This window comes from Remersonia thermophila, chromosome 1 (assembly GCF_042764415.1).
Source record: "Remersonia thermophila strain ATCC 22073 chromosome 1, whole genome shotgun sequence".
Lineage (NCBI taxonomy): Eukaryota > Fungi > Ascomycota > Sordariomycetes > Sordariales > Chaetomiaceae > Remersonia > Remersonia thermophila.
This window is the reverse complement of record NC_092217.1, coordinates 706298-732037: the sequence shown is the minus strand read 5'-3', so window position 1 is coordinate 732037 and position 25740 is coordinate 706298. Positions and strand designations below refer to the sequence as shown.

At 62.5% G+C, this 25740-nt stretch overlaps 6 protein-coding genes across 6 annotated transcripts; 4 read left to right on the top strand and 2 right to left on the bottom strand.

Annotated features, from left to right (window-relative positions):
* Positions 1 to 2244: 2244 nt before the first annotated feature.
* VTJ83DRAFT_205 (uncharacterized protein) lies at positions 2245 to 3224 on the top strand (the record flags this gene model as incomplete). The annotated part of the gene is made up of 2 exons (XM_071008277.1): positions 2245 to 2401; positions 2515 to 3224. 2 exons carry the CDS (start codon positions 2245 to 2247, stop codon positions 3222 to 3224), a joined length of 867 nt encoding a protein of 288 aa, XP_070869558.1.
* A 1565-nt stretch (positions 3225 to 4789) lies between these two features.
* VTJ83DRAFT_204 (uncharacterized protein) lies at positions 4790 to 6856 on the top strand (the record flags this gene model as incomplete). Its single annotated transcript, XM_071008266.1, has 1 exon — positions 4790 to 6856. The coding sequence occupies one exon, from the start codon at positions 4790 to 4792 to the stop codon at positions 6854 to 6856; it is 2067 nt and encodes a 688-aa protein (XP_070869557.1).
* Positions 6857 to 8462: 1606 nt separating this feature from the next.
* On the bottom strand, positions 8463 to 11880 carry VTJ83DRAFT_203 (uncharacterized protein; the record flags this gene model as incomplete). Its single annotated transcript, XM_071008255.1, has 3 exons — positions 8463 to 10454; positions 10562 to 11155; positions 11269 to 11880. 3 exons carry the CDS (start codon positions 11878 to 11880, stop codon positions 8463 to 8465), a joined length of 3198 nt encoding a protein of 1065 aa, XP_070869556.1.
* A 4606-nt stretch (positions 11881 to 16486) lies between these two features.
* Positions 16487 to 17999, bottom strand: VTJ83DRAFT_202 (uncharacterized protein; the record flags this gene model as incomplete). The annotated part of the gene is made up of 2 exons (XM_071008244.1): positions 16487 to 17758; positions 17874 to 17999. The coding sequence occupies 2 exons, from the start codon at positions 17997 to 17999 to the stop codon at positions 16487 to 16489; spliced, it is 1398 nt and encodes a 465-aa protein (XP_070869555.1).
* A 1111-nt stretch (positions 18000 to 19110) lies between these two features.
* VTJ83DRAFT_201 (uncharacterized protein) lies at positions 19111 to 20298 on the top strand (the record flags this gene model as incomplete). The annotated part of the gene is made up of 2 exons (XM_071008233.1): positions 19111 to 20032; positions 20099 to 20298. The coding sequence occupies 2 exons, from the start codon at positions 19111 to 19113 to the stop codon at positions 20296 to 20298; spliced, it is 1122 nt and encodes a 373-aa protein (XP_070869554.1).
* A 666-nt stretch (positions 20299 to 20964) lies between these two features.
* Positions 20965 to 22788, top strand: VTJ83DRAFT_200 (uncharacterized protein; the record flags this gene model as incomplete). Its single annotated transcript, XM_071008222.1, has 1 exon — positions 20965 to 22788. One exon carries the CDS (start codon positions 20965 to 20967, stop codon positions 22786 to 22788), a length of 1824 nt encoding a protein of 607 aa, XP_070869553.1.
* Between the last annotated feature and the right edge of the window lie 2952 nt (positions 22789 to 25740).

Sequence of the window (25740 nt, the reverse complement as noted above, 5' to 3'; positions counted from 1 at the left end):
GAAAACGCAGGTCCCGGTGCAGATGCAAGATGCAAGACGAGAAAACGCAGGGGGGGGGGGGGTCCAAGGTTCTGGAGCTTGACACGGCACACACTCCAACACACAAAGCCGCCGTCGCCGTCGGTCCGTCTGCAGACCCAAACACAAGCCACGAGAGAGCGTTTCCCGAGCGATGCAACGTGTAGCCAGGGACCGTGTATGTTGAAGGAGAGGAAGTGAAAAAAAAAAAAAAGTCGGGAACAAGCAATGTCAGGCTTTAAAAGAAGATGCAGCACAGAGGACACGAGGGCGAAGTTTTGGTTCCAGCAACGCCGCAGCAGCGAACGGGGTCCGGTTGCATGCAAACTGTCTGGGAGAAGGGGGGGGGCGCTTTTGTTGGAGGCGGAACGGGGGGGGAGACGTTTCGCTGTTTTGCGTTTCGCTGCATGAATGGAGATCGTCGCCCCGCGGCCAACGGGCGAGTCAGGGGAAGCCGGGCTAGTCACGTGACCACCACGGGGCCCCCGGGCGGGCCTGTGGTTGGCTGGCATGGGGCTTTGGGTTGGGCATCCGGGCACTTGGCTGCCAGGTGTGTCGGGCTGCAACACAGACGTGACAGCTGATACAGCTGCCAGCGAAGCCAACCTTACCTGACGCGGTAACTCTAGTATGTACTACTACACCAGTAACTAGCGTACAAGTACACAGTACCTGATGTACGTACACCCGTGGAGATCGTGGAGACGCGGGCCCTCGACCAATGTCCAACCAGCTGGTTTTGCCACATCTCTTCAAGATCCCCCAAGAGAGGGGGGGGGGGGAAAGAACGAGGGGTTTTTTGTGTGCGTGCGTGCGTGCGTGCGTGTGTGTATGTGTTTGTGTGTGTATGTGTGTATGTGTGTGTGTGTGTGTGTGTGTGTGTGTGTGTGTGTGTGTGTGTGTGTGTGTGTGTGTGTGTGTGTGTATGTGTGGTGTCGGCCACCCAGGCACGGGCGGTGGGTGGTTTCTCATGTTTGTTTGCCTCAGCGCCCCTTGACGCAGCAGCAACAGCAGCAGCAGCAGCAGCAGCGATGTCGGGCCTGGCATCTCCCCTGCTCCCAGCGTTGGCAGGGTGGCCCGAGGTTTCTCGCTAAGGCTGGAGATGCCCGGGTGGTTTCAGCGCCCAGAGACATTTCTCCATGCTTTCTCCCGGGGTTCCGGGTTTCCCCAGGCCATCCTTTTCGAGTCAGGCTCCCGGTTCCCACCTCCTGGGCTCCTGGGCTCCTGGGCTCCTGGGCAGGGAGCGTGAGTGGATGAGATGGGTGGATGCAAAGCAAGTCGGGCCCGGAGGGAACCTGAGGCGACATCCGGGTTCGCCTCAACAAAAACCACAACCACCCCCAGACAACAAGCGGGCTCGCTCCCTTGGGAGCCCTGGTGGGAGAGAGGGTCTGGGTGAGCGGAGCGCCAAGGTGCCGAATCCGGCCGCATGTTTGGGTTGAAGATGGCCCGTCCGCCCCGCCAAGGCATCTTGGAGGGAGTTTATTTATTTACCTTTTTCGTTCCTGGAGGGGAGGGGGGGGGATAAAGTTAGTTCCAGAACCGGGGGGCGGGGGGTGAATGAAGGAAGCGAATGACGGTCCCGAAGGATTCCAGGCTTTTCATAGTTGCAAAGAAAAGGAACAACACACGCCACCACAGCGCCTGGCCATTGACTCCGAACCGTCCCCATCCGGATGCCCAAGGAGAACCCAAGAGCAATGCCCCTTGCCCCCCTCCCACGCCGGACAACCTTTTGACGTGGACGTGCCCATCGCGCCGATTCCTTGCCTTCCGTTGCCCCGCACTCTGTAAACCGTTTCCTCCCGTAACCACCCGCCGGCCGACCGACCGACCGACCGACGCCCGTCGCTGCGCTGCGCTGCGTTGCGTTGCGTGACATTGCGCTGCGTGACATTGCAGACCCGCGATCGCCCTTGGATCGTTCCACGTCGACGAATTGCTGGCGCTTTCTCGTCCCGTACATCGTCTCCTGCCCTCCTGCACAGAGGCCCAACAAACACCAGCCGCACCGTCCTGTCTGCTCTGTCCGCTCTGTCCGCTCTGTCCGCTCTGTCCGCTCTGTCCGCTCTGTTCGCCCCGACCGTCCCGTCTGGTGCCGGCCGGTTGCTTGTCCGCACGCTTCCCACCCCCTCCCCTTCCCCTCCGCCTCTCGTCCCCGTCCCGTCCCGTCCCGTCCTCTCTTCGCCGCTCCGCTCTGCTCCAGCCCCGGGCCCCTCCAGGACGATGCGCTTCCGGAGAGCAGCCCGCGTGATCCTCATCGGCGCGCCGGGGGTGGGCAAGGGCACGCAATCGGAGCGCCTGCTGCGCCGGTTCCCGCAGCTCTCGTCCATCAGCTCCGGCGACCTCCTCCGGCACAACGTCAAGCACCGGACGCCCCTCGGTACGTTGGCTTGGGCCGCTTGGCTCCGTCTCTCCCCTCGCCTCGCGTCGCCATGCCGAATGCGGCTTCTCTCCCCCTCCGTGGTGCTAACCCGCTCCCGCTTGGTTCTGCAGGCATCAAGGTCGAAAACACCATCAAGTCGGGCGGGCTGGTCTCGGACGACCTGATGCTCCGGCTCATCAGCAACGAGCTTCACCAGCGTGGGTGGATCTTCCCGGCGCATCCCGAGGGCCACGTCATGACCCTCGCAGCAGCAGGCCTCGGCGCGGCGACCGAGCCGGGAAGCAGCAGCAGCAGCAGCAGCAGCAACGGTAGCTCGGCCGCCCTGGACGCCGAAACCGCCGCCTTCCTCTCCTCCCCCGCCCACGCGCGCGGCTTCCACGCCTACGGCCCGCCGCGCGTCAACGAGGACCCGTCGGCGTCCTTCCTGCTCGACGGCTTCCCGCGCACCGCGGCGCAGGCCGACCGGCTCGACGACATTGTGCCCATCAACCTGGCCGTGTCGATCCGCACGCCCCTCGAGGTCATCATGGAGCGCATCGGCGGCCGCTGGGTCCACGAGCCGTCCGGCCGCGTCTACAACACGAGCTACAACCCGCCGCGCGTCCCCGGCCGCGACGACGTCACGGGCGAGCCCCTCGTGCGCCGCGCCGACGACAGCGAGGAGGTCTACCGCGCCCGGTGGGAGCGGTTCCGCGAGACGAGCGAGCCCCTGCTCGAGCACTACGCCAAGAAGGGCGTGCTGTGGGAGGTGGAGGGCCTGAGCAGCGACGAGATCACGCCCAAGCTGGTCAGGGAGTTTGAGAGGAGGTTCATCGACTAGAGGGAAAAGGGACCCGAGACCTAAAGGCGGAGGGACCAACGTCCGACAGCCTGAAGCTAGGGAAACGAAAGAAAAACCTGTTGGTAAAACGGAGGACGCGAGGGCGCCAGGCGTTTTTGGTTGGATAGAGGCTACGGGAGTCAACTGTCGTGTCTCTTGGGTGGTGCTTTTTTTTACACTTTGTTGGGGGGGGGGGGGGGGAAGGGGGGGGGGAAGGGGGGGGGCTCATTCGATTATTATTACCCTTTCCTGTATACCTAAAAGTACACTATAGGGAGGCTTTTTTGTTGTTGTTATTGTTGATATTATTTCTGTTTCTTCCGTTCGATAGTAACGGATTCCCAGCATTCCTCTGCATGGCGTTGCTAAGCTGAGCTGAGCTGAGCTGAGCCGTGAGCCTCCGTCCCGGCGGGAGGTCGTCAACGCATGGAGCATGTAATTACATCTTCGGTTCACCCAGACGAGAGTCTGAATGTTGTCACCAAAGATCAACCTCCTGTCTTGGCTTGGCTCCCGGGCCCGGTATCACCTCATTACGGATGAAAGGTGTGCCTCATGGGTACATGCTTCGTATTGGCGTCCACCTCTCTCTCTTTGTAGGTGAATGGCTTCGGAGCCTCAACAAACAGTTCAGCCGGCGCGTTGGTGGGATCTCTCCGTCCCAACCTGGACCCAACGCACAAGATTCGAACGAGACTCGACCCATCCTTCGGAGCTTCCCCTCCTGTGCATGTCCTCATTGGCTCTTATTCGGAGTGTGTTTGCCCTTTTTTTTCTCTCCCCCATTGTCTCCGGGCTGGGTCTCGTGGACCCCCTTTTCCATCAACCGCTCTCCTGTTGAAAGACTGCTTTGCTGGCTCCTTTGTCACTTTTTCTTTCTATCCCGTCCTCTGGCCGGCTTCACAAGTTCCTCGGCGGTCCGTAGGCCAAGTCAACGTCAGGGCAACCTGGAAAACGCCAACGCCCACATGCACCGGTTTGGGTGACGATGGTATCATTCCACCGCGGCCCCCTGGAGGTTTCGACGCTCTTGTCGTGTTATTGGCGGGCGCTGTCCGTTGCGTCGTTGAGCGGCAGTCATTCAGCGCAACCTTGTCTCAAGTTGCCTTGTATTACAGTGCAGCACCGGCGGGTCTCCCCCCTCCGACATTTGCCAAGTTTCTTCTCTCTCTCCCCCCAGTTCATACTATACACACACACACACACGCACGCACAAACACACATACACACACATACCCTCTCTCTCTTGCTCTCTTGCTCTTCTTTTCCTCGCCGAGTGCTTGAGGGCTTGGCTTGAGAGATATTGGCATTGAAATCCACCCCGCTCAGCCGCATTCTTACCAGGGCGGGGGAGGGGGGGTTCCCTACATGCTGTGTACACGGCAGGCCGTGGCATCAGGTTGTCAGTCAGTCTGTCTGTCAGTAAGTCAGTCAGAGAGACCCGCCCTCAGTTCTCGACTCGTAACATGCGAGCTAACAAATGAGTCAGATCATCATCCTCCCAGACAAGGTAGCGCGCGTATATACGTTACCCTCGCCCGCTCGCCCGAGTTTCCCGTCGAACCATGAGGGTTCCTCGGGCTGCGGGCGTCGCTGCGGCAGCGGCAGCGGCCGTGACCGCAACCGCAGGCCCCGCCTCGCCATGGACGAGCCGGCAGCCAACCTCTCCGGGGCCTCTAGGGCTTCCGGAAGCGCACAACAAGGTCGGCAGGTCGACGGGTCGGGACATGGATGTCCTCAACCTCATGTTCGATGCGTTGAGCACCATGCAGGACACGTACTTTGAGCGCTGGGTCGGGACCTGGCCTTCGGGGAACGACTGGACCCGCGCCGTCATCAACACCCACGTGGTGGCCACCCTCCGCACCATCACCGACGAGCTCGGTCGGAAGCGGCTCGGCGACGGCGATGGCGACGGCGACGGCGGCTGCAGCATCGGCGACAGGCAGCATCTCATCGCCGGCTACTTTGCCGACGTCATCGCCTACTACTTTGGCGAAAACGCCCTCGACATCCGCCGCCAGGCCTACGACGACATGCTCTGGGTCGTGCTCGGCTGGCTCGAGTCGATCCAGTTCATCCAGGAGCACGGCAGCTTCCTGTCCCCCTCGGCCCCGGGAACCGCCTCTGGCATCGCCACGTGGTACGGAGATCGCTGGACTCCGGCCTTCGCCCACCGCTCGCGCATCTTCTGGGAGCTCGCGGCCCAGGGCTGGGACACGAAGCTCTGCGACGGCGGGATGCTCTGGAGCCCCCGCGGCCTGCCGTACAAGAACGCCGTCACCAACGAGCTCTTCATCTCCGCCTCCATGGCCATGTACCTCCGCTTCCCCGGCGACCCCAACAAATCCCCCTTCGGCGGGGACGGCGGCGGCGGCGGCGAGCCCGCCAGCAACGCCAAGCTCGACTGGCAGCCTCGCGACCCCGTCTTCGGCAGGGCCGCCCAGAACGCCCACGCCTGGCTCGCCGCGTCCAACATGACCAACGACCAAGGGCTCTACGCCGACGGCTTCCACATCTCGGGCCTCGGCTCGGGCGGCACGCGCTGCGACCAGCGCAACGAGATGGTCTACACGTACAACCAAGGCATCCTCCTGTCGGGCCTGCTCGGGCTCTACGAGGCCACGGGCCGCGAGCGTTACCTGGACGAGGGCCACGCCCTCGTCGAGAACGTCATCCGCGCCACGGGCTTCGACCTGGCGCGGGGCAGACCTTTCGACGCGACGGACGGCGACGACGACGGCACAGCGACCTCAACAGAACCCCAGCACCGGCCCTACCACCGCCGTAGCAGCAGCAACACCCGCAGCAGCAGCAGCAGCAGCAGCAGCAAAAGCAAAAACAAAAGCACCCACAAGCTCCCCCCCTGGCGCGGCCTAGGCCGCCTCGGCATCCTCGAAGACGCCTGCGACGCGGCCGGCACGTGCTCCCAGGACGGCCAGACCTTCAAGAGCATCTGGATGCACCACTTTGCCCAGTTTTGCTCCCCGACCGCCCTTCGCCCGCCGCCCAACGGCACATCCGCATCCGCATCCACCACCACATCTAGTACCACCACCACCACCGCTGCCGCCGCCGCCACGGCGAAGCGGGCGCAGGCCCGGCACAAGGCGCGCTGCCGACGCTACGTCCCCTGGCTGCGACGCAACGCGCTCGCCGCCCTGGGGACGCGGGACGACCGGGGCCGGTTCGGGATGTGGTGGACCGCGGGGCTGTTCGCGGACGACAGCGGCAGCGGCGGCGGCGGCGGCGGCGGCGGCGGAGGGGGGGTGACGGCCGAGGAGGTGGACGAGGCGGAGCGCCGCGACCGGCGCGCCGGGCGGTGGCCCGCGGGGGCCGTCGATTATCGGAACCACGGGGCTCCCTGGGGGGAGGAGAAGAAGGAGAAGAAGGAGGGAACGGGGACGGAGACGGAAACGAAAACAGATCCGGGACGGGAGCCTCCCGAGGCCGACGAGCCCGGCGGCCGAAACAAGGCCGGCCAAAAGCCCCTCGCCAGCCGGGGGTTGGACGAGAAAGGCGGGACGGGGCCGTGGGACCCGAACCTCCGCGGGCGCGGGAGGACGCTGGAGACGCAGGCCGGCGGGCTGGCGGTTCTGCGGGCGCTGTGGGTGGTTTCGGGAAACGAATGACGATGGCCAACGGCGAGGACGGCGGCCTGGATGCTACCCGCCCAACGGCATAGAGAGGAGCGCAGCTTGTGGCAAGGAGGCGGCGTACCAGAAGGGTGGGATGGAGGGGGGGGAAGGAGGATATGTTTCCAAGGAGCTTGCGGGGGGGAGGGGGAGTTGGTGGTTTGGTTCTCTTCGTCTGTCCAGATTCCTTGTTCTTTCACGTTTTGAGGCTGGCGGAGTCTGGCGTTTGGATCCATCCTCTTGAGCACCCTTCGTAGAATATATTGATTGATTATGCTCTTCTTCCACGCTCTGGCCCTTGGGAGGAACTCAAAAGCTTGACCTCGACCCAAGTCCAACGCAACCCGAGGCAGCCCCAGCCCCAACCTTCCACATGATCGACCAACACGACATTTACAATAGATATGGCAAAATAGGAACCCCGAGCAGGCTCATGCAAAAAAAGAGAAACATAAGGTAGAAAAAAAAAAAAAAAAAAAAACAAAGCATGTACACCTCCCATTCCCTATCCACCAAGCGCCCCAGGTCCGTACCAAAAAAGGAACGTAGGTAATCAAGGCAAATAGCAGTAAGCACAGAGGGCGAGTGGGTAGATGTGTAACTAGAAAATCAAACACTAAACAAAGCAACCAACCAGCGAAACCATCCATCCGAAAGCCATCCCCTGAGAAACCCGGACCTCCCCAACAGAGAGAAAAAAAAAAAAAAAAAAGAAAATCAGAAAAGCCGCATCCAGATCCTTCTCCCTCTCCCTCTCTCTCCTTTCCTCAATGATCAAACATCCATCAACACACCCGGCTCCCTCCCACAAATACACATACACACCCGCAACATACACACCAACCGCGCAACGCATCATCTCGCCGACCGACCAGAGCAGATCGTCTCCGGCTGCCCTGTCCGTCCGTCCGTCCGTCTCCTTCCCATCCACACCAGCTAGCCGCTCGAACCATGCCAAACAACAGCGAACAAGCAACCAGCCCCCTCCCCCCCCCTTGCCTACGAACCTGATCGACTTTGCCCTCGACCGACTATGCCCTCGACCGCACCACCCGCCCGCCCGCCCATCCACAGCGTATTACAAGACCAAGTAAATTGCATACAAAGAAAGAAGGGGTATGAGGTATCTGAGATTGCGGGATGAGCGGGAAATCGAGGGGAGAGAGCCGAGCCATGGCGTGTGCCAAGGAGACAGTGTGCGGACATGATAAACGCGAGAAAGGTATCGTTTGCGTTGTTTGAGGGGGTATAAGAACGAGAAGGGGGAATGGGAGACAGAAGAAGAAAAAAAAGGATATATAGGGAGAGCTGAGGAACGAGTTGGGAGTTGGGTCGCGTCCTTTGGGGGAGTTGGTCAAGTCCGTCCTCCACCAGGTCCCGTCGTCCCGGTCCCATTTTTCTGTGCTCTTCTCCCCTCGCTTCCGTGCAAAGCAGCGCAGAGGAGTCAACGGCCGTGGCATGCCACGAAGCTTCCTCCCTCTCCGAAGCTTGTCAACCACCCCGCCTTTTCTCCTGTCCGGTTGGATCCATGCCGACGGCTCCCAGCCTGGCTGGTTTGGCAGAACACGATCAGCAGGCGACGATGGTTGTAGGGGCACGGACCTCACCCGAGCTCGCCGGCCCTCGCCTTGGATCTCCGACGGAAAAAGTCCATAACCTTTCTCGCCGGCCCGCTGCTTCCCGAGTGATCGTGGCCGGTGCTGCCGCTGTTCCGCGGGTACGTCTCGCCCTCGTAGGCGTCCACGAAGCGCTTGTTCTTTTGAAGAACGCCGCGCCCGTTCTTTCCGCCGGACCGACGAGACGAATCGAAGCTCCCGTCTTGCGGGGACAGCGGGGAGAGAGGAGATAACGGCTGCTGGTGCTGCTGGCCTGGCAAGCTCGACACGGATTCGCCTTGGCGGCGCGCTCGGTCGACCGACGCCTCCGAGCCGCTCCCGGCCAGCAGAGGCTGCGGGATGTACCCTTGGCTGGGGGACAGCTGGCCGTAGCCGTTGGAGCCGTATCGGCCGTAGGGGTCGTTGGACGGCGGGTGGGAGGGGGAGTGCAGCTGCTCGTACATGCCGTCGAGGATGGCGGCATCGACGGGCTGCTCGCGGCCGACGTCCTGGTCGACAAAGTGCGAGTTCTGCGGCGGGGCCGAGGCCGGGGGGTCTTGGATGGGGAGGTGATGCTGCGAGTCGAGCTGGCCGGCGTAGTCGTCCTTGCCGATGCCGATGGCCTTGAGCGAGAAGGAGCCCGGGATGAAGGAAAAGCGCTTGGCGGAGCGTTCGCCGGACTGCTGCGAGCCCGCGATGCTGCCCGACGCCTTCTTGCCGAGGCCGATGGAGAAGGACCGGCGCGACCGCTTCGACTCCATGGACGGGCGGCCCTCCTCGTTGGCCAGCGCGTTGTTCATGCTGACGGGCGGATACTTTTTGGACTTGTCGGCGGCGGGCGCCTGCTGGTCGCCACGCTTGCGGTTGCGGCCGCCAAACAGCGAGCCGCTCCGGCCGAACAGCTTGGTGCTGATCTCGCCCATGGTGCTGGACCGCTTGTGGCCCTTGACCTCGCCGCTGGCGCCCGAGCCGGTGGCCGGCTCCTCGTTCGCAAAGCCCGAGACCCGAGCAAACTTGGGCGGGACGCTGATGCTGGGCCGGCCAAACTCCTGGGAGGCCGGGGCTTGCGACGCCGACGAGGGGATGCCGTAGGCGCTGTCGCGGCGAGGCGGCTGCTGGATCTTGCCGTGCGCGTTGGTGTCGGCGACCTCGGGCGGCGCCGGCTGGGCGTAGGGCTGGGTGGCGCCGCCGGGGCCCTTGGAGCCCGTCGACTGGGAGGAGCCGCCGGTCGCGGGCCTCCCGGACGTGCCGGCGGCCGTGAGGTACGCCGCCTCGCGCCCTCCGCGGACGGGCACCGCGGCCGACGGGGCCGGGGCTTGCTGCGCGTTGCCGCTCCCGCCGCCGGGCGGTATCCTCGACGAGGCGGGCGCCTTGCCGTACGGGTCCGCCGCCGCGTCTCTGGAGGACCTGTCGTCGTGCGGAGGGAGCGACGACTGGACGGAGCCCGAAAAGTCGTGACGCGCGCGGCTGCTCGAGGCCTGGGCGGCCGACGACGATTCGCCGCGCTGGGTGGTGGTGTTGGGGGCGACGTACTCGACCTGGACGGTGCGGCGCTTGTTGTCGCGCTGCTGCTTGGCGTACTCGGCGTCGGCGTCGAGGGTGCCCGGCTTGCTGGCGAGCCCGCCGATGGCGGCGGGGACGGCCGACTTGCGGGTCGTCTCGCGGACCGAGGCGCTGCGGGCGATGCTCGGGGCGTCGTCGTCCTCGGCGGGCACGGTCGTGTTCTGGATGTCCTTGGGGGTGGTGGTGCTCGACGTGATGAACTCGACGACGTGGGCGTACTCGCTGAGCCAGCTGTGGCGGGCGACCTCGAACAAGTCGGCGCGCTTGCGAGGGTTCGGGACGAGGATCCGGCGCAGCAGGTCGCGCGCGTGGGGGGTAACGTACTCGGGGAAGGTGAGGGGGGTGTTGACGATGTACTTGTAGAGGAGGTTGATGTTGTCGCCTTCGGGGTTGGCGGGGTCGTCGTCGAAAGGCAGATAGCCGGCGAGCATGGCGTACTGCGCGACGGGGGAAGCGAGGGAGAGGCGGGTTAGAAACATCGGATCGAGAGAGAGAGAGGGGAGGGGGGGGGCACAGAGTTGGGGGAAAAGCGGCGTGAGCTTACCAAAATGACGCCGCAGCTCCAGACGTCGACCTTGCGGCCCGTGTAAAGCGAGTCGCTGACGACAAGCTCGGGCGCCGCGTAGCACGGGCTGCCGCAGCTCGTCTGCATCAGGTCGCCCTTGCGGGTGCCGTTGGGCTTGACCCTGTCGAGGCCCATGCGCTTGACGAACTCGCGGTCGGTCAGGTTCAGCTCCTCCTCCTCGGTGAGCTCCTCGTTAGGATCGAACGTGTTGGCGAAGCCAAAGTCGGTAATGATGATGTTGCGGTTGCGGTCGAGGAGCAGGTTCTCGAGCTTGAGATCGCGGTGCACGATGCCCTTCTTGTGGAGGTAGCCGACGCCCGAGACGAGCTGGGCAAACAGGCGGCGGGCGGCGTTGTCCTTGAGGTAACGATGGTTGAGAATGTAGTCGAACAGCTCGCCGCCCGAGGCGTACTCGAGAACGATGCCGTAGTGACGCTCCGACTCCTCCATCTTGTGCAGGCGGACGATGTTGGGGTGGGTGAGCTGCTTGAGGATGGCCACCTCGCGCATGATCTTGGCCATCCTCGACGGGTTCCCGCCCAGCTGATCCTTTTTGATGAGCTTGATGGCGACCTGGAGGAGGATCTTGGCGTCAGCGGCTTTCCCTTTCCGTTTCCGCGCTTGGGGAGAGGGAGAGGGAGAGAGAGAGAGAGAGAGAGAAGAGAGAGCTGCCAGCCCCGGCTTACCTGCGCGCCTCCATCGATTTTCCAGCCCAGCTTCACCTTGCCGAACTCGCCCTCGCCGATGGTATTGCCCAGGATGTACTCGCCGAACCGGGTCTGCTTCTCTCGCCTGGAGTAATCATGGCGGCTCTTGCCGCCGCGGCGGCCGTCATCGGCGTCGGCACCGCCGACGACCGGCGGCGGCGCGGCATCGTCTTCATCGTTCCGCTGATGATGAGACTGCGGGGCCAGCGCCAGCTGGTCCTTGCTCCGGTCGGCGTGGGCCTGCGAGGCCAGGATGTTGTTGAGGGTTTCGCTCGCCTCGATGGTGGGCCCGCTGTAGGCGGACGGGCTGTGCGGCGGCGAGCGGCTGCCGTTGGCGGAGTAGTAGTGATGATCGTGGCCGGGGGCAGGGTTCGCCCGGCGGGCTTGGGGATCGCGGCTCGAATCGGGCTGGGACCGGCGGCTCGAGCTGTTGGGCTGCTGGGCGTGCCGGGAGCTGGACGTCCGCGGCGGGACGGGGCCGGCGGGCATGTTCCGCCGGCGGTCGGGGCTGGAGCTGTAGAGATCGGGGGAGTCGACGGGGGAGCCCAGGGGCATCGGCACGGGCGAGGCGACCGCGGCGTGGGAGCTCATCGCAGCGCTCGCGTCGGCGGAAGCGTCGGCGGAAGCGTCGGGGGGGGGAGGGTCGTTGGTCGTCGTTACTCGGCGCGACGAGATTGGGCCGAGGCGGTCGTGGGGATCTCGTAGGTATCGGTGGTGTTCCCAGGATGGCCGCTTTGCATGATATCTCGGGGCTGTCTCTCTTGGAGTCGCGACGAGGGGTAAGCTGCCAACGGCAATTCAGGTCGCTAGGGAAACCGCCGAGCAGGGCCGCGATGCACTTTGAGAGAGCCCGCTTGCATACGGTGCAGAAAGGGGGGGGGGAGGGGAGGGGAGACGTGTCGGAGCAGGCAAAGTCGCGCGGCGCGGGTCGTGGCTGGTGACGGCGGAGACTGGGGGGGTGAGGAGGGTGGAAAAACGCAGCGGGTCGAGTCTGGCGGATCCAGGCCGGTGGCTGCAGGGAGAGATCCTGGTAGGGCTGCCGGGCGAGAGAGAATTCGCGGTGTCGCGGTTGGTTCGGGAGAGCAAGGGTTGGTTCGGGAGAGAGAGAGAGAGAGAGAGAGAGAGAGAGGCAGGGAGGCAGAAAGGGAGAAGCCGGCTCTGATTGACAGACGTAAACGATGCGGAGGAAAGAAACAAAGGGAAGACAGACAAGACGCGAAAAGGGCCTGTCAATGGCCAATTCGATGGCAGCGGGCAGAGAGCGCCTGTGTCGTCTCGTGTCGTGTCGTGTCGAGTCGTGTCGTGTTGTGAGCGCTGTAGTTAAATGGTGTGTTTACCACCACATCAATTCCCGGCGTGCACCGCAGCCGCAGCACAATGCAGCCTTTTGGGGAATGAATGGTATGGAGGGACACGGCAGCACAGCACAAGAGATGGGGGATCGAGGACGGGGAGCTGCCCTGAACGGTTTCTTGGGTTTCCCCCCTCAGGCGACGGTGGGGAGAGGGGGTGTGATCGGGGGGAAGAGGGCGGTGAGGGCGGCTCTCGAGGCCGAGCGAGAGCCAATGGGCCAATGGGTCGCCGATGGGTCGCCAATGGGGTTATTCCCAGGATGGCTGGCGGGTCTGATGTTGATGCTGTCAGGTCCCGGACGGGGGACACGGCGGAGACGGACCGGGGGGGGGGGGGCGTTCCAGGTGGGAAAGGGACGGGAAGTTCAAAAAGTCAGATCAGGTACAGAGGAACGGGTTCGTTACAAGACAAAAAGCGAATGGATGGAAACCGGCTGAGCTCGGAGCTGAGCTGGGTTTGGACGGAACGGAACATTGTAATGCTTGTGTTGCGTTATGTACGGAGAGCAGGTACAGGACGTAACCTGGAACGTACTGAAGGAAAATTACCTGGCCTGCCTGGCCAAAGGCACCGGACCTGCCCTGCGGGCTGCCTTCCAGGTTGCTTTCCCTTGTAACTACTGCGTAACGTTAACCACCTGACCTGAACCTTTCGGTACATAATTAGTCACTGTGTACAGACAATAGTTAGCTGGGCTGACCTTGGACAGGCACATGGACGAGCATGCTGGTTCAGGAAATGAATTGCAAAAGATGTTGCTGCGATTGCTGCTGCTGCTGCTGCTGATGCTGATGCACTCTTCCGTTTTCCAGGTTGTTTGTTTTTTCTGTCTCTCAGGTACGCAGTAGGTCTCTCCCTACGGTACCTAGTACTTATTCGGCACATACTTGGATCAGGTATTAGTGCATGCATCTCCCCTCTCGGTCTCACTCCCGTCTTGCGCGCACGTTCTCTTCACAAGGAAGAAAAAAAATAAAAATCCCCCCCCAGCTGGCTAGCATGGAAAGGTCTTGACACCGTCTCCCTCAGGTCTCCAATGCTGGGGGGCTCGGCGCGGGATTTGCGGCGGCATGTGCTTCGCTGCGGGCGGTCACGGTGGAGTCTCGGCTCCAGCTGTGCAGGTGTGCAGGGCCGCGTCAGGTCAGCAGCTCGCAAGGCCAACCCTTCGTTCGCTGCAATGCGCTCCAGTCGCTCGACTCAATCCGAGACCCGAGGTGTGCTGAGCTGAGGTGCTTTCTCTTCTCCTTTTCAGGGACAACCTGACCATGGATTGGATGATGTCTTTTTTTTTTCCACACACAGACGAAGAAGAAGAAAAAAACGCTGATGGAGCAGCCGGGGTTCTCTTTTTCGGTAATACTGTGTACTTTGTACATGGGGATTCAGCGCGCCCATGCTTCGTATGTACATACCGTGGGATTCCAACTCTGTCACCAAGCGACGCAGTAAGGTAACTATCCAAGACACATAGGACAACCGGTGATGCTGTGCCGCAGACAAGGTCGGGTGTCGCCCCCATCGCCCACGCCTTGTCTCATCTCGTTGCCGCCTCGTCTATGCCATGATCCATCCCGCCCAGCCGCCGTCTTCCACGTCCAAAGTCAGCTCAACAATGCTTCCCCCATCCTTCGCGGCTCCTCTGCCTCTTCTCCCCTCAGCGCCCTGACAGCCGCGCGTGTCGCATCTTATCGTTCCGGGGAAGCACAAAAACCCCCTTCCCTCTGGATGCCAGGGCCGCTGGTGCAGATCGGGCCTGCAGCGCCAAGCCGCCCTCTTGTCTTGACTCCCAACCAACCTCGGGTCCGTACCTGAAGCAGGGTTCAGGGGTGGTGGATGCGCCATGGCAGCCGACCGAACAAGCGTCCGCCAGCCACCGTTGCTCAAGGCCCATCCCATGCCTTGAAGCACGCGGCCCGAGCTGATCCCAAGAGGCAAAAGAGGAGAGATCGCCCAGGTGTCAAAAACAAACGAAATGTCTGCATGTCGGTCTCTTCCCAATCTCTTCTCTCGTCAGCGAGCGAGATGAACAGGATGTACATACGATAACCCCATGCGAAGCCACGGCGAATCAACATGCACAAGCTCCCACTCCGGGTCCCTGGCATGAACCACGCCCCCCTTCCCAGATCCATCCAATCCGTCCGGGCCCTTTACCGCCGGCCCGTATGAAACACAGTCTAACGGCCAAGTGGCACAAAGGAAACCCCGCGCCTTTAGTGTATGTATGTACATGCGCCAGAGCCAGCGCTGACCCTTCTCACGAAGCTTCCAGCAACAAAACCCCACGGCGTCACCGACCCCTCGTCGGCCCTTGCATTCGACCTTGCATTGGCGCCGGAGATTTAGGAGGGAGGGGGGAGGGGGGGGATCGCGCCGAACGCAGGGATCCGCAAGCCTGCCTCGCAGGACGAGGGGAATGACAGGAGAGAGAAAGAAAAAAAAAAAAAAAAACCCAGCAGCAGCCCCGGCTCAAAACAGAACAGAACACAACAGAACAGACAGGCAAGAGAGCCGCCACGGGCAGTCAAGAACAGACAAGACAGCAACGCCAGCAACCCTACAGGCCCTATTACCGTAAAAGAGACCATGGTGACGACGATCCCCACGGATCCAACGACACCTCAACGACACACAGGACGACGTCTCCATCCGGCGCATTGAGATTGCAACGCAAGACCGTCCCTCCCTCCCCGATGCCACACAATCTCACGCCTCTCTCTCTCTTTTTTTTTTCGGAACTGCGGCTGATGGCCACCCAAAGAGAGAGAGAGAAGAGGATGCCCGCCCGTCCCATATGGCCCGAACGAGCGATAAAACCCAACCCACCCGGAACCCCCCATGCTCATTTCGTCCGCCCGTCGTCCAATCTTGTCCAGGCGATGCGCCAGGGAAGGTCCCAAAACGGAACAGTGCCGGTGGCAGTCGACCCAACGCGCAAACGCGGCGCGTTCAGGATCGGCCACCCAGAAGCCGGGCTGACTGGCTGGCACGACCTGGCTTGCCGTCGCATCATCATCTTAGCAATGTCTGTTTTGAACCTCTTCCCTGGCAGTAGCGTACATACTTAGGTCAGCCGGGGTGTTTTTTTCTTCTTCTTTTGGCTCCTTCGTGGCCGTGGCGCACACAACTGCCGGCCGTGCAGGCCTACTGCGTAAGAGGGGGGGAAGAAGGGGGGGCCAAGGTAGGAGCCGAAGATTGGAACTCTGGAAGATGGGGTCCCGGTGAACGCCCATCCATACTACTGTGTACACAGTACTACGCAGTATAGTTATCTCCCACACATTCCGCTCCCCTTACCGTTACATACGGGAAGACTTCCGATGGGCCTAGCAGAAACACCCGCCTCTCCGCCATTCCCGGGACGGTATGACGTCGCACTTGTCGATCGCGAAGGCATGCCCAGGCCCCGGCCTGGTCAACGAGAGACCACGAAAGGAAAAAAAAAAAAAAAAAAATACCAAAGAAAAAAATGGAAAAGCGAGAGCCGATAGGCTCATCCGACGAGCGCATCGACATCCCAAACCCGCTACTCGGTACGCCACCCTCGGGAACCGGCATGGCCTATCGACGTGGGGTGTGACATATAGTAAAACCCATTTCCGGGAAATGACCAACCAAGCCTCCCTCTGGCAGGCATGCATTGCATTCTCATTCTAGAACGTATGTGCTGCGCTGCGGTATACCGTACAGGACACAAACCCACGCATCTACAGCCGGATGGTGATATCAAACTCATCCAAGGCAACCGCCACGACGGTCAGCACGGCCATGTAGGATCCCAAGATGCCCATCGTGGCGATCTGGCCCACGTCCAGCGTGGGCACCGTGAGGTTGACCAGGCCCGTCAGGAGGTTGGCGAGCAGGAAGACGGGCAGGCCGTTGCGGTTGTAGGCGCGCAGCACGCGGCTCGTGGCGCCGTCGTGCGCCTCCTTCTCGGCGCGCGCGTCCTGCGCCCGGTAGAAGCCCGGGAACAGCCACGCGTCGACCGCGGCAAAGGCCAGCAGCAGCGCGCTGTTGAAGGCCGCCACCCACAGGACGTAGGGCAGGTTGGCCAGGCGCCGCGACACGGTGAGGCCGAAGCCGTAGGGGTAGTGGGTAACGACGAGGTAGAGCGCCGCCCAGCCGGCCGACCACGCCGCCAGGCGGAGCAGGAGCCCCGCGCGCTTCGAGCCGCGGCCGAGCCGGGCGACGAGGCCCCCGGAGCCGCCGCCTCGGGGTTCCGCGGCAGGACCAGCATGCCGACGTCCTGGCCGGCCAGGAAGATGGCCAGGTACCCCCAGAAGCTAAACACGCCCTCGCGGTTCATGGAGAGCAGGTTCGTGCGGGGGCCGGCCAGGATGTAGGCCTTGAGGCCGGCGAGCTCGAGGGCCAGCTGGTACAGCCCGGCCAGCAGCAGGGCCAGCCCCGCGTACGACGGCACGAGGCGCAGGCCCGACTGGCAGAGGGCGACCAGCGGCGGCAGGAAGCCCAGCGTGAAGAAGAAGTTCCAGTGCACGCCGTACTCGGTGACGTGCTCGGCGTAGTCCACGGCCTTGACGCTCAACAGGCGCACCAGGCCGAGGGCGAGCAGGGGCAGCGAGTGGCGGACGGACCGGGCCAGGCGCGTCCCCAGCGGCGTGACGCGGCCCTCGGCCCGCTCCCGGAGGACGGCGCGCGAGGCCACGATGCCGGCCGAGAAGACGAACGAGCCGACGCCCATGTCCATCAGCGACGTGCCCCACGTCTCCACCTTGGCGAAGCGCCGCGGGAAGAGGCGGAAGTCGACGGCCAGGATGCAGATGCACGTCACCACCATCATGTTGCCGCGGTACGTCGTCAGGAACGGCTTGGTGGAGAGCATGCCCAGCGGGGCGGGCTTCGCCTGCGACGGCGCATTGGGCGGTCGCTGAGGCTTCTTCTTGCGCGTCGGGGCCGAAGCGTCGGGGGGCGCCGCGTAGACGGCAACGGCGGCTCCCAGGAGCAGGACGTCGAGGAGGAGCGGGTAGCGCGAGTAGAGCGTGACGGAGAGCAGGAGAGCGCCAACGTTGAGGAGGAAGTCGACGATAAAGGCTATGGGCGTGTAGGGTTTGAAAAGCGACTGGCGAGTCTGGAGAGCCGACCAGAGGAAGGTGGCGATCTGGAGGAAGGGAGCGGGGGGGGGGGGGAGGAAGGGTCAGCGAGGTCGTCGTCGTGGGGCTCGTCAGGTGGGGAGGGAGGAATTGGCGAGACGGGAGACAGCTGAGAGCTCATACCGGCGCAACGGCGCAGACCTGGGCGACCTCAATGACGGAACCGCCCGAGAGGTTGGACACAAAGTCTTCCTTGAGCTGCTTGTAAGTGGCCGCCGCGCGGGCGGTGGCGGCAGCGGCGTCGGCCATGGGGGGGTTTGCAAAGAGAGCTGCAATAGACAGATGGGGGGGGGGGAAAGGCAGAGAAAAATGCTAGTAGCCGAAGTCAACCAGACATGACCGGCGATCAGGCGTGGGTGGTCCGAGTGCAAAATGAGGGCTGAGAAGAGACAAAAAGAAGCATGGAAGGACGAGATGGAAATTGAAGCCAAAAGGTTGGATGGGTTGTGCTGTCGTCAATGACAGCTTGCGGCTTCCCGAGACGGGCAGCCGTTAAGGTCCACGAGGTTCTGATCTGACGAATCAGAGGGCGAGAACCCCCAGAGCTCCAGGCTTTCAGACCCACAGTGGATCCCCTGCTTGTCACTCTTCACAAGCGAAACGGGCTTCTGAAATCCTCCATCGTTTCCTCAACACCAGAAAAGAAAAAAAGAAGAAGAAGCCTACCAAGTGTCCCGGATAGAGCGGTAGCACTCAAAGACAACTTCGGCTTCCCACCATTTTTCTTTCTGCAAGGAACCGCGTCTCATATGATCTATCATGGACTGTTGCGCCCCCCTTGAACCACCCCCCTTTTTTCTCGGCCGCAGCCCAACCCTATGGGTGATAATGGCGACATGTGCTGTCAGTCGCGGGGGGTGCTTCGTCTCTTTGTTCTTGGCCCGTTGACCTCCAGCTCAGAACCAGAACCCCTGGAGGCGGACGTTGAATGCTAGAACATGTGTAGTGACGCTGCTTTGCGGACACACCACCCCGCAGCATGGCTCTCTCTCTTCTCTCTCTCTCTGTCTCTGTCTGTCTGTCCGTCGGTCGGTCTCCTACGCACGCCCGTCCGTCTTTGTCCTGCTGGAGGCTGATGAGTCGTCCCGAGCTTTGTCCCTCAATCAAGACCACACTTCTGCTCCCGACCTGACTCACGAGGGGACGGCTTTGAAGATATTCTTTCATGCTGTCGACGGGAATGGGGGCTCAAGTACAAAAGCACCATAGCCACCGGCACAGCGCCGTCCTCGCCTCGCTTTCGAATCAACACGTTGTCTTACATATCATCAAACACGCAAGACGAGAGACATACGCAAGAGACCAACTCGACAACGCTGCCGCATTCACATAATACACCACACACGCAACAAAAAAAAACATGGAGACGCAGGCTCGATCGCGGCCTGTCCTCGAGCCGGTGAGGACCACCCATGAACAGTATCCAGCATCCTCGAGGCCTTCCATAACCGTAACCGCTCCCACCCCGGCGCCCACTCCCGTGCACCCGGCATCCTCGCAAGCCTACGAGCAGGCCATGCGAGCCCACGAGCGGGCGCTGCTGGACCGTCTCGACCGCCTCGACAGGCTAGAACAACACGAGCGGCGAGATTCTGTTCACACGCCGGCCGCTGCCCGCTCGATGCCACCCACCTCTCCGCAGCAGTCTCTGGACGCCCGGCGTGCATCCACTGCCGCTCTGCCCCCGCCTCGTACGCCTGCTGTCTATGCGCAGCACCCACGGCCGCAGACCCTCGCCGATCGGACAAGACAGCTGCTGCTGGATGGCATGGCCGACGGCCTACCACGGCTTTCGCCGCCCAGGGTCGACGACGGACGAGCGTTTCTGCCGCCTTTGGCTGGCACGTTCAGGAGGAGCAGCGGCCAGCATGTGCGGGACGAGCTTCAGGAATGGGGGCATGTCTGCCTTGGCAACGCGGTCTTCGCCGACTGCTATGTGTCGGCGGTCGCCCTCCGACGGCACAGCGACAGCTCCTCGGCCGACGAGGGCGCCGCCGCCAGGGAGCCGCCATCGGACGGGCGGAACCGCGTCACCATCCGGGCGCGCGTGAGACCCGGTGCCCTCGACCGCAAGCCCTTCCTGCTCCGAAGGACGTTCGACATGGACCAGCTCAGGGCCACCGTCCCGGACCGGACCCCGTCGCCAACGGCGTCCCGGCGTCTCTCCAACCCCCTTGGCCGCCAGAACCCCGGCCGGCGAAGCTCGGCGGCGGCCGCCGGCATCCGGCAAGCGACCGGCGTGGGCCGTTCGCATGTGCAGGCCACCAACACGGTGCCAGTTGGTACGTCATCCCGTCCCTTCCGAATTGCAAGCCAAACAGTGCGCCTAACTTTGCGTGTCTCGACAGATCTCCAGTATGCCAAGGCCTTCTTCCCCGTGCTCGCGGCTCTGCTCTACTCGGGCCACATCCACAGGGGTGACATCGTCGACCTGCCGATGCCGTTCCCCGAGGTCTGGGCTCAGACAGTGGCGCACGTGTACACGGGTCAAGGCGACCTTACCGAGCCCATGAGGCAGAACATTGTGTATTTGGGAGGCAAGGCGTAATCAGACGGCGGGGACCGACCATTTGGCTGAGCTTCTTTTTTTTTTTTTTTTTTTTTTTTTTGGACTGTGTTCTTGTTCTCGCGGCGGGCTTGTCGTGCTGGACCTGTGGTTTTGGGTTGCTTTTTGATGCGATGCTATGAACGCCGGCTTGTGAGAGAACCCCCCTCATCATGTCCTGTTCAGTTGAGCCATGTGCTGACTAGTTAGCTGCTCTTGTATGAGTCGGCATCGAATCCTCCAGATCCGCCCACAAGCTACGGATGGCAAGTTGGCTGCGGAGACGGCTCTCTTACGTTGATCAGCTGCCCCTGTCTATTGTCCATTGTCCAACGAGTCCGGACGACAAAAACCTCGCCTCTTTTGCGTTCTTTCCGCGACCCAAGGCCTTGTCGCTCAGCTGTCCGATCTGTCCGAGTCAAGCCCCCAGAGGTCGAGGGGTCTAGATCTTGGAACCCCGCCAACTCGCAACCTCGGCGGCCGTGGCGATTCAGCGATTCAGCAGTCCGCCGTCTGGCTCGTATATCAGGACAGGCGGGGTTTTTTTTTTCCTACGCTCGCAATGGCATCGTTCGTCAAGTGTTCCCATTTCGCAGCATGCCCACGAGCACGAATCGATCAATCGCAGGGCGTTTGATACCCCGATAGCATTAGGAGAGGCTGCTTCTGATGAGCGCCAATCTGAACCGCCGTCCTCCCCTCGCCACGGCCGTCTCTGCTCCCGCCGTCATCACCGTTCCCACCGCCAGCGTTTTCCGGCGGCCCATGGATCCCGCACCGGCGCCCGTCGTCTTCCTCAACGGCTGGCCAGGCGTCGGAAAGGATACCGTCGCCGAGTGTCTGGCATTGTTGCTGGGCAAGGACAAGGCGATGCTCGTCGATGTGCGCAGCGTCGGCCGCGAGACGACCAACACCACCGTCCGCTGCGCAAAGCAGTACTGCCGCGACCACCATCACCACCACCACCACCACCACCACCGCCCCCCCAAGCACCACTCGCGCCGTTTGGAGCACAGCCTGGCGCTGACCCCCGAACATCCGCGGTACTCGTCATGGGACGACCCAGATCCGGGACCCGTGATGACTTCACCGTTGTCCGCTTTCCCGCTGTCCCCGCCGGCCTCACGCTCCGCATCCTTTTCGTCCTGTTCGACCACCGCCACGACGCCCGCGTCGTTGTCGACCGTGACCGCCACGGACGAGCCGCTGATGACCCAAGCAACTTCGACCGTCCAGCCTCTCACCATACGCACCGAGCGATTCTCCACGACCACCTCCTCGGTTCCCACCAACGCTCCATTTCCCGCGGCGGACCCCGTCCTCCCGTCGCCGTCGACGGCCCGCATCCCCCCCTCCCGCATCCGCGTTCCGCTCATCACCGGCCAAGCCGCACCCGGAACGTTGGCGGAATCTCCTCACAGCACTTCCCTCGCCTCCGCCGCTGCCGCTCCGGGCGTCACCCTCGCGATCCACACGCACAAGCCCTCCTCTCCGACAACCGCAAGGCCTCCAAGCTTGGCCACAGACGCAGGGGCGCCCACAACGACAGCAACGACGACGACGACGACGACGACGACGACCATGGAAACACCCTGCAGCCAGGAAAACCTAGCACGCCTCCTCTCGCACCCACCCGCCAACCGGCAGCGCATCGCGGTGCTGCCAGCCTGCACCCCTGACACGCCGCAGGGACGGGCTGCGTTAAGGACGTTTGAGGCAGCCGCGAGGGAGACGGGACGGCGGATGATCGGGGTGCTGCTAACTCGTGATGGCGGAGGTCGGGAGATTCCCAGGAGGGGAGGAGAAGAAGAAGAAGGGACGGGCGCAGGGGAGCGGTCTGGAGAGGGCGGCTCCGGGTCGTCCCGTGACGTGGGGGCGATGGCGAGCGTGGGAGAGAGCGCGGAGGAAGGGGGGGAAGCTGGAGCGCCGGGGGTCATGGTTGCGGATGTCGGCGGTTGTCATGGCGCGACGGAGAGCGGCGCGCCGGTGACGGCTGCGGTGGCAGCGGCCGCGGAGGCGAGGAACGCTGTTGGCAACAAGGACGGCCTGAGCCCAACGACGGCCGTGTTTCTCGGGAGCTCGGAGGTGGGGACCGAATCCAAACGGAGTTCCTTGAGCGAGGCGGGACCGACGACCTGGGACGAAGAAGGCCTCTCGTGGTCGGGCTTCCGTGGTGGTAGCATCGGCAGCGTTAGCAGTGTCAGCAGCAGCGGCGGCGGCGGCGGCGGCGGTGGTGGTGGTGGTGGTGGCAGCATCCAGCAGTCGGGTGCACCCGGTCAGGGTCCCGGCTCGGAGCTGGGTGGTCTTCATCCCATCGGCGAAATCGAGGACGGCTGGGTTCGGCGGCAGGGCCTGGTGATGCCGGGCGGGCCCGAGCTGACGCTGGACCTGACGCGCATGCCCGCGTTCGAGGCGGTGCTGCGCATCGTGGAGTTCGTGAAGGAGCTCGAGGCAGGGGGCGGGCTTGCGTCGTCGAGCGGACACGACGGATGACGGAAGCGCGGAGGCGTGGAAGACGAGAACGGCGGACGTGCAGGAACGCTGGCCGGTCAGCCAGCCGGCCCATCAGGACCCCAGAACCTCCCTGCCTGGCCTGGCCTGCCAGCGGGAGCGCCGGTCCTGATATGCGTCTATGGCCTGTCCTTCCTCCCGACCCCCCTCCCCTCTTTCTCTCCCTCTCCTGTCCGTGGCCAGGGCTCAAAACCGAGGCCCGATCCTCTCCCCTTCATATGCCCAGCGACGACAAGGCCATCTTACTCGTCCGCCTTGCCCACCGGATAGATTTGACGGGGCAGTCCGATTGGTCTTTTCTCACACCGGCCAAGCAAACATCGTCCAACCTTACAGGGTCCTCCACACCGGTCAAGGGGATCGATCACATAGCCCCGGACCATCACGGGGGGGGACTTTTCCTCCGAATTGGCTGGCCGAGGGTGGAGGGGGTGGGCGGCCGGTTCCTGTGCCGTGCCGGGTATCTCGGAGCAACCATTCGGTCCAGGGAGGAGGAGGTGGGAAGGAGGGGGGGGGGGGGGGGGGGGGGAATACCGGTGTGATGTTTCCCCCTCCCCCCCCCCCCCCCTCCCGGATTCCTTCTCTTTGCCCACCTCCCCTTGTGCCGGGCTCCTTTCCCGGTTTCACGACGTTCTGCAGAAAAGGGATGGTCCGTGTGGCACGGCGCACGACAGCGCACGACGCGACACACCTTCGCTCAGCACAACCCAAGATCCGATCATGGCTTGGTTGTCTGGGCGTGTCGATAACCCGGGAGCAGGCGGAGCGTTTGAAGGGCACATGGCACATGGCCGTCGGATGGTAGCGCAACGGCAAGGGGGGACAAGACAGGTTCGATGGGGCTACCATGCCGGCGGTGGCCCCGTGGGGCGATCTTACGCAGGTTCCCGGAGCCATGCTGTTACTTAGACGCGCAGTTCGCCCTGCTGCTCACCGCGCTTCGGGTTCACGTCCCTGAAACGCCCCCTCCCCCCCCCTCCCCTCCTCCTCCTCGGTGAAGCTCGGTCAAGGAACCACGTGCCTGGAAGTAGGGCGGCCGGTATCCTCTCTCCGTGTTCTTCGAGGTGGGAAAGCCCCCGTCCTTTTTTTCTCTCTCTTTTTTTTGCTTAGACACCTGGCACAAATCAAGAGAGCGTTTTGCCCACCCCCCTTTCTCCCCTGCTTGCTCCGGGTCTCGGGTACAAGTGCAGTCACCTTGTTTCTCCATCCACCCCCCCCCTTCCCCCTTCTCCTTTGTATCGGTCATGAAAATCACCAGATTTCAACATCACAACGCCCAGCATCATCATCATCGTCCTCACCACCATCGCTACGACAAGGCGGGCGGGCGGGCGAAAACCCCCACGAAAGGGTGGCTTGGGTCGGGCTCCGCTGCATCGGGCAGGCATGGAGCATCACGGGGCGGCGGGGTGGGGGAAAGGGACCGACCGGAGCGCGGCAACGCGGGATCGGGGAAGCAGGCGCAGTTCCCCCGGAGAGCTTGGCCAACGGCGATACAGGGGGGGGAAGGGAAGAGAGGGAAGGCTACATAGCGCGGGGACAAGCTTCCTGCATCGCCTATGTATGCTACTGCACGATGGACATGCGGCACGGCCTTTGGGGGGAAGAATGAAGGGCATCGCTCACGTCCGGGCTACTACCGCGTGTCGTGGGCGTGGAGACGGCGGGGATCGGGGAACCGGGGACACAGATTGCAAAAGAACCAACACAGGCTTCGTTTGTGCAGAGGCGAGCTTGGCTTTGGGGGTTCTTGTGAGTGTGATCTGTATGTAGGCTGTTGGTGCTGGGAATGTTGGGGTTGGGCTCCGGTAGCAACGTGGGAGCGTGGGATGATGGGGTCAGTGAGTGACATGGGGAATTAGGGAATAGGCGAATACGCTGGTATCCTGGGCTTCTGGGGGCTGCATCATTGGCTGCCGGCTCATGCTTTTCGTTGTCATGTACGTGCCTAGCTAGGTACATGCGTAGTAGGTCTGTAAGGTAATATGTACAGATATAGTAGATGTGTGCAACGAAAGGGGGGGGGCGCTAATGTGTATAGCGTTGTGCTGTGTTGTAGATTTTCATGACATGGCGATGCGTTGTCACAACTCGAGCACGACACATTACCACCGCACGAGACTCTCTCTGCCTCTTCGTCCCCGTGCTTGTCAGCTCTGTTTGCTGTGCCTTTCGAACCCCCTTTTTCTTTTCTTTTTTTTTTTTTTTTTCCCTCCCCACCCCCCACCTGTTGGCTGATGGAGGCACGACCTTCCGGATAGCCATCCCGTGCTCCGTGCCCCGTCGCCAGCTCCAATGTTACCCTCCGGAAGAGACCGGGCTTAGGAAAATACCCTCAGGCCAACCAAGACGGCAAGAGTGAAAAAACGATGGGATGGGCTGATGTTGACGGCCGAGGGTAGGGTACGGAGTCCCTCGGAGGAGAACGGCAACGCAGGGCTCACTTGCAGCCGCGGCAGCACCTCCTCTTCCCGCATTCGCCATCACGATCGCTCTTTTTTTTTTCTTTTACGTTCACAAGCTTTCTCGAGGAAAGGCGTTAAATTGCTGCTCCATTGGAAGCGCGGGGACCCGGCCGATCACCGCCGCGGGCCGAGAATGGGGGGGAGGGGGGAGGGGGCAAAGGCTTCCCGCCATCACTCCACCACGAAAGCGTTCAGATCGCCGAGCACATTGCCGTCGTTGTCCACAGCATCCATATCCATTCACGTTTAGCGTAGAGGCCGTGGGGAGCGAACTCGAATCACAATTTCGTGTGGTTGGATGTTGTGTTGTGGAGTTGGGAACTGGGGGAAGGGGGGGGGTGTTTACCGTGCATTAGCCCTAGCGATGCAACGCTGCACGGCATGTTCCCACCGCGATGCAACCTCCTGGGGTGGGTGGGCGTTGATAGAAGCACTCCGGGGAGTCCGGCCAAAGATTTGATGCGCGGAC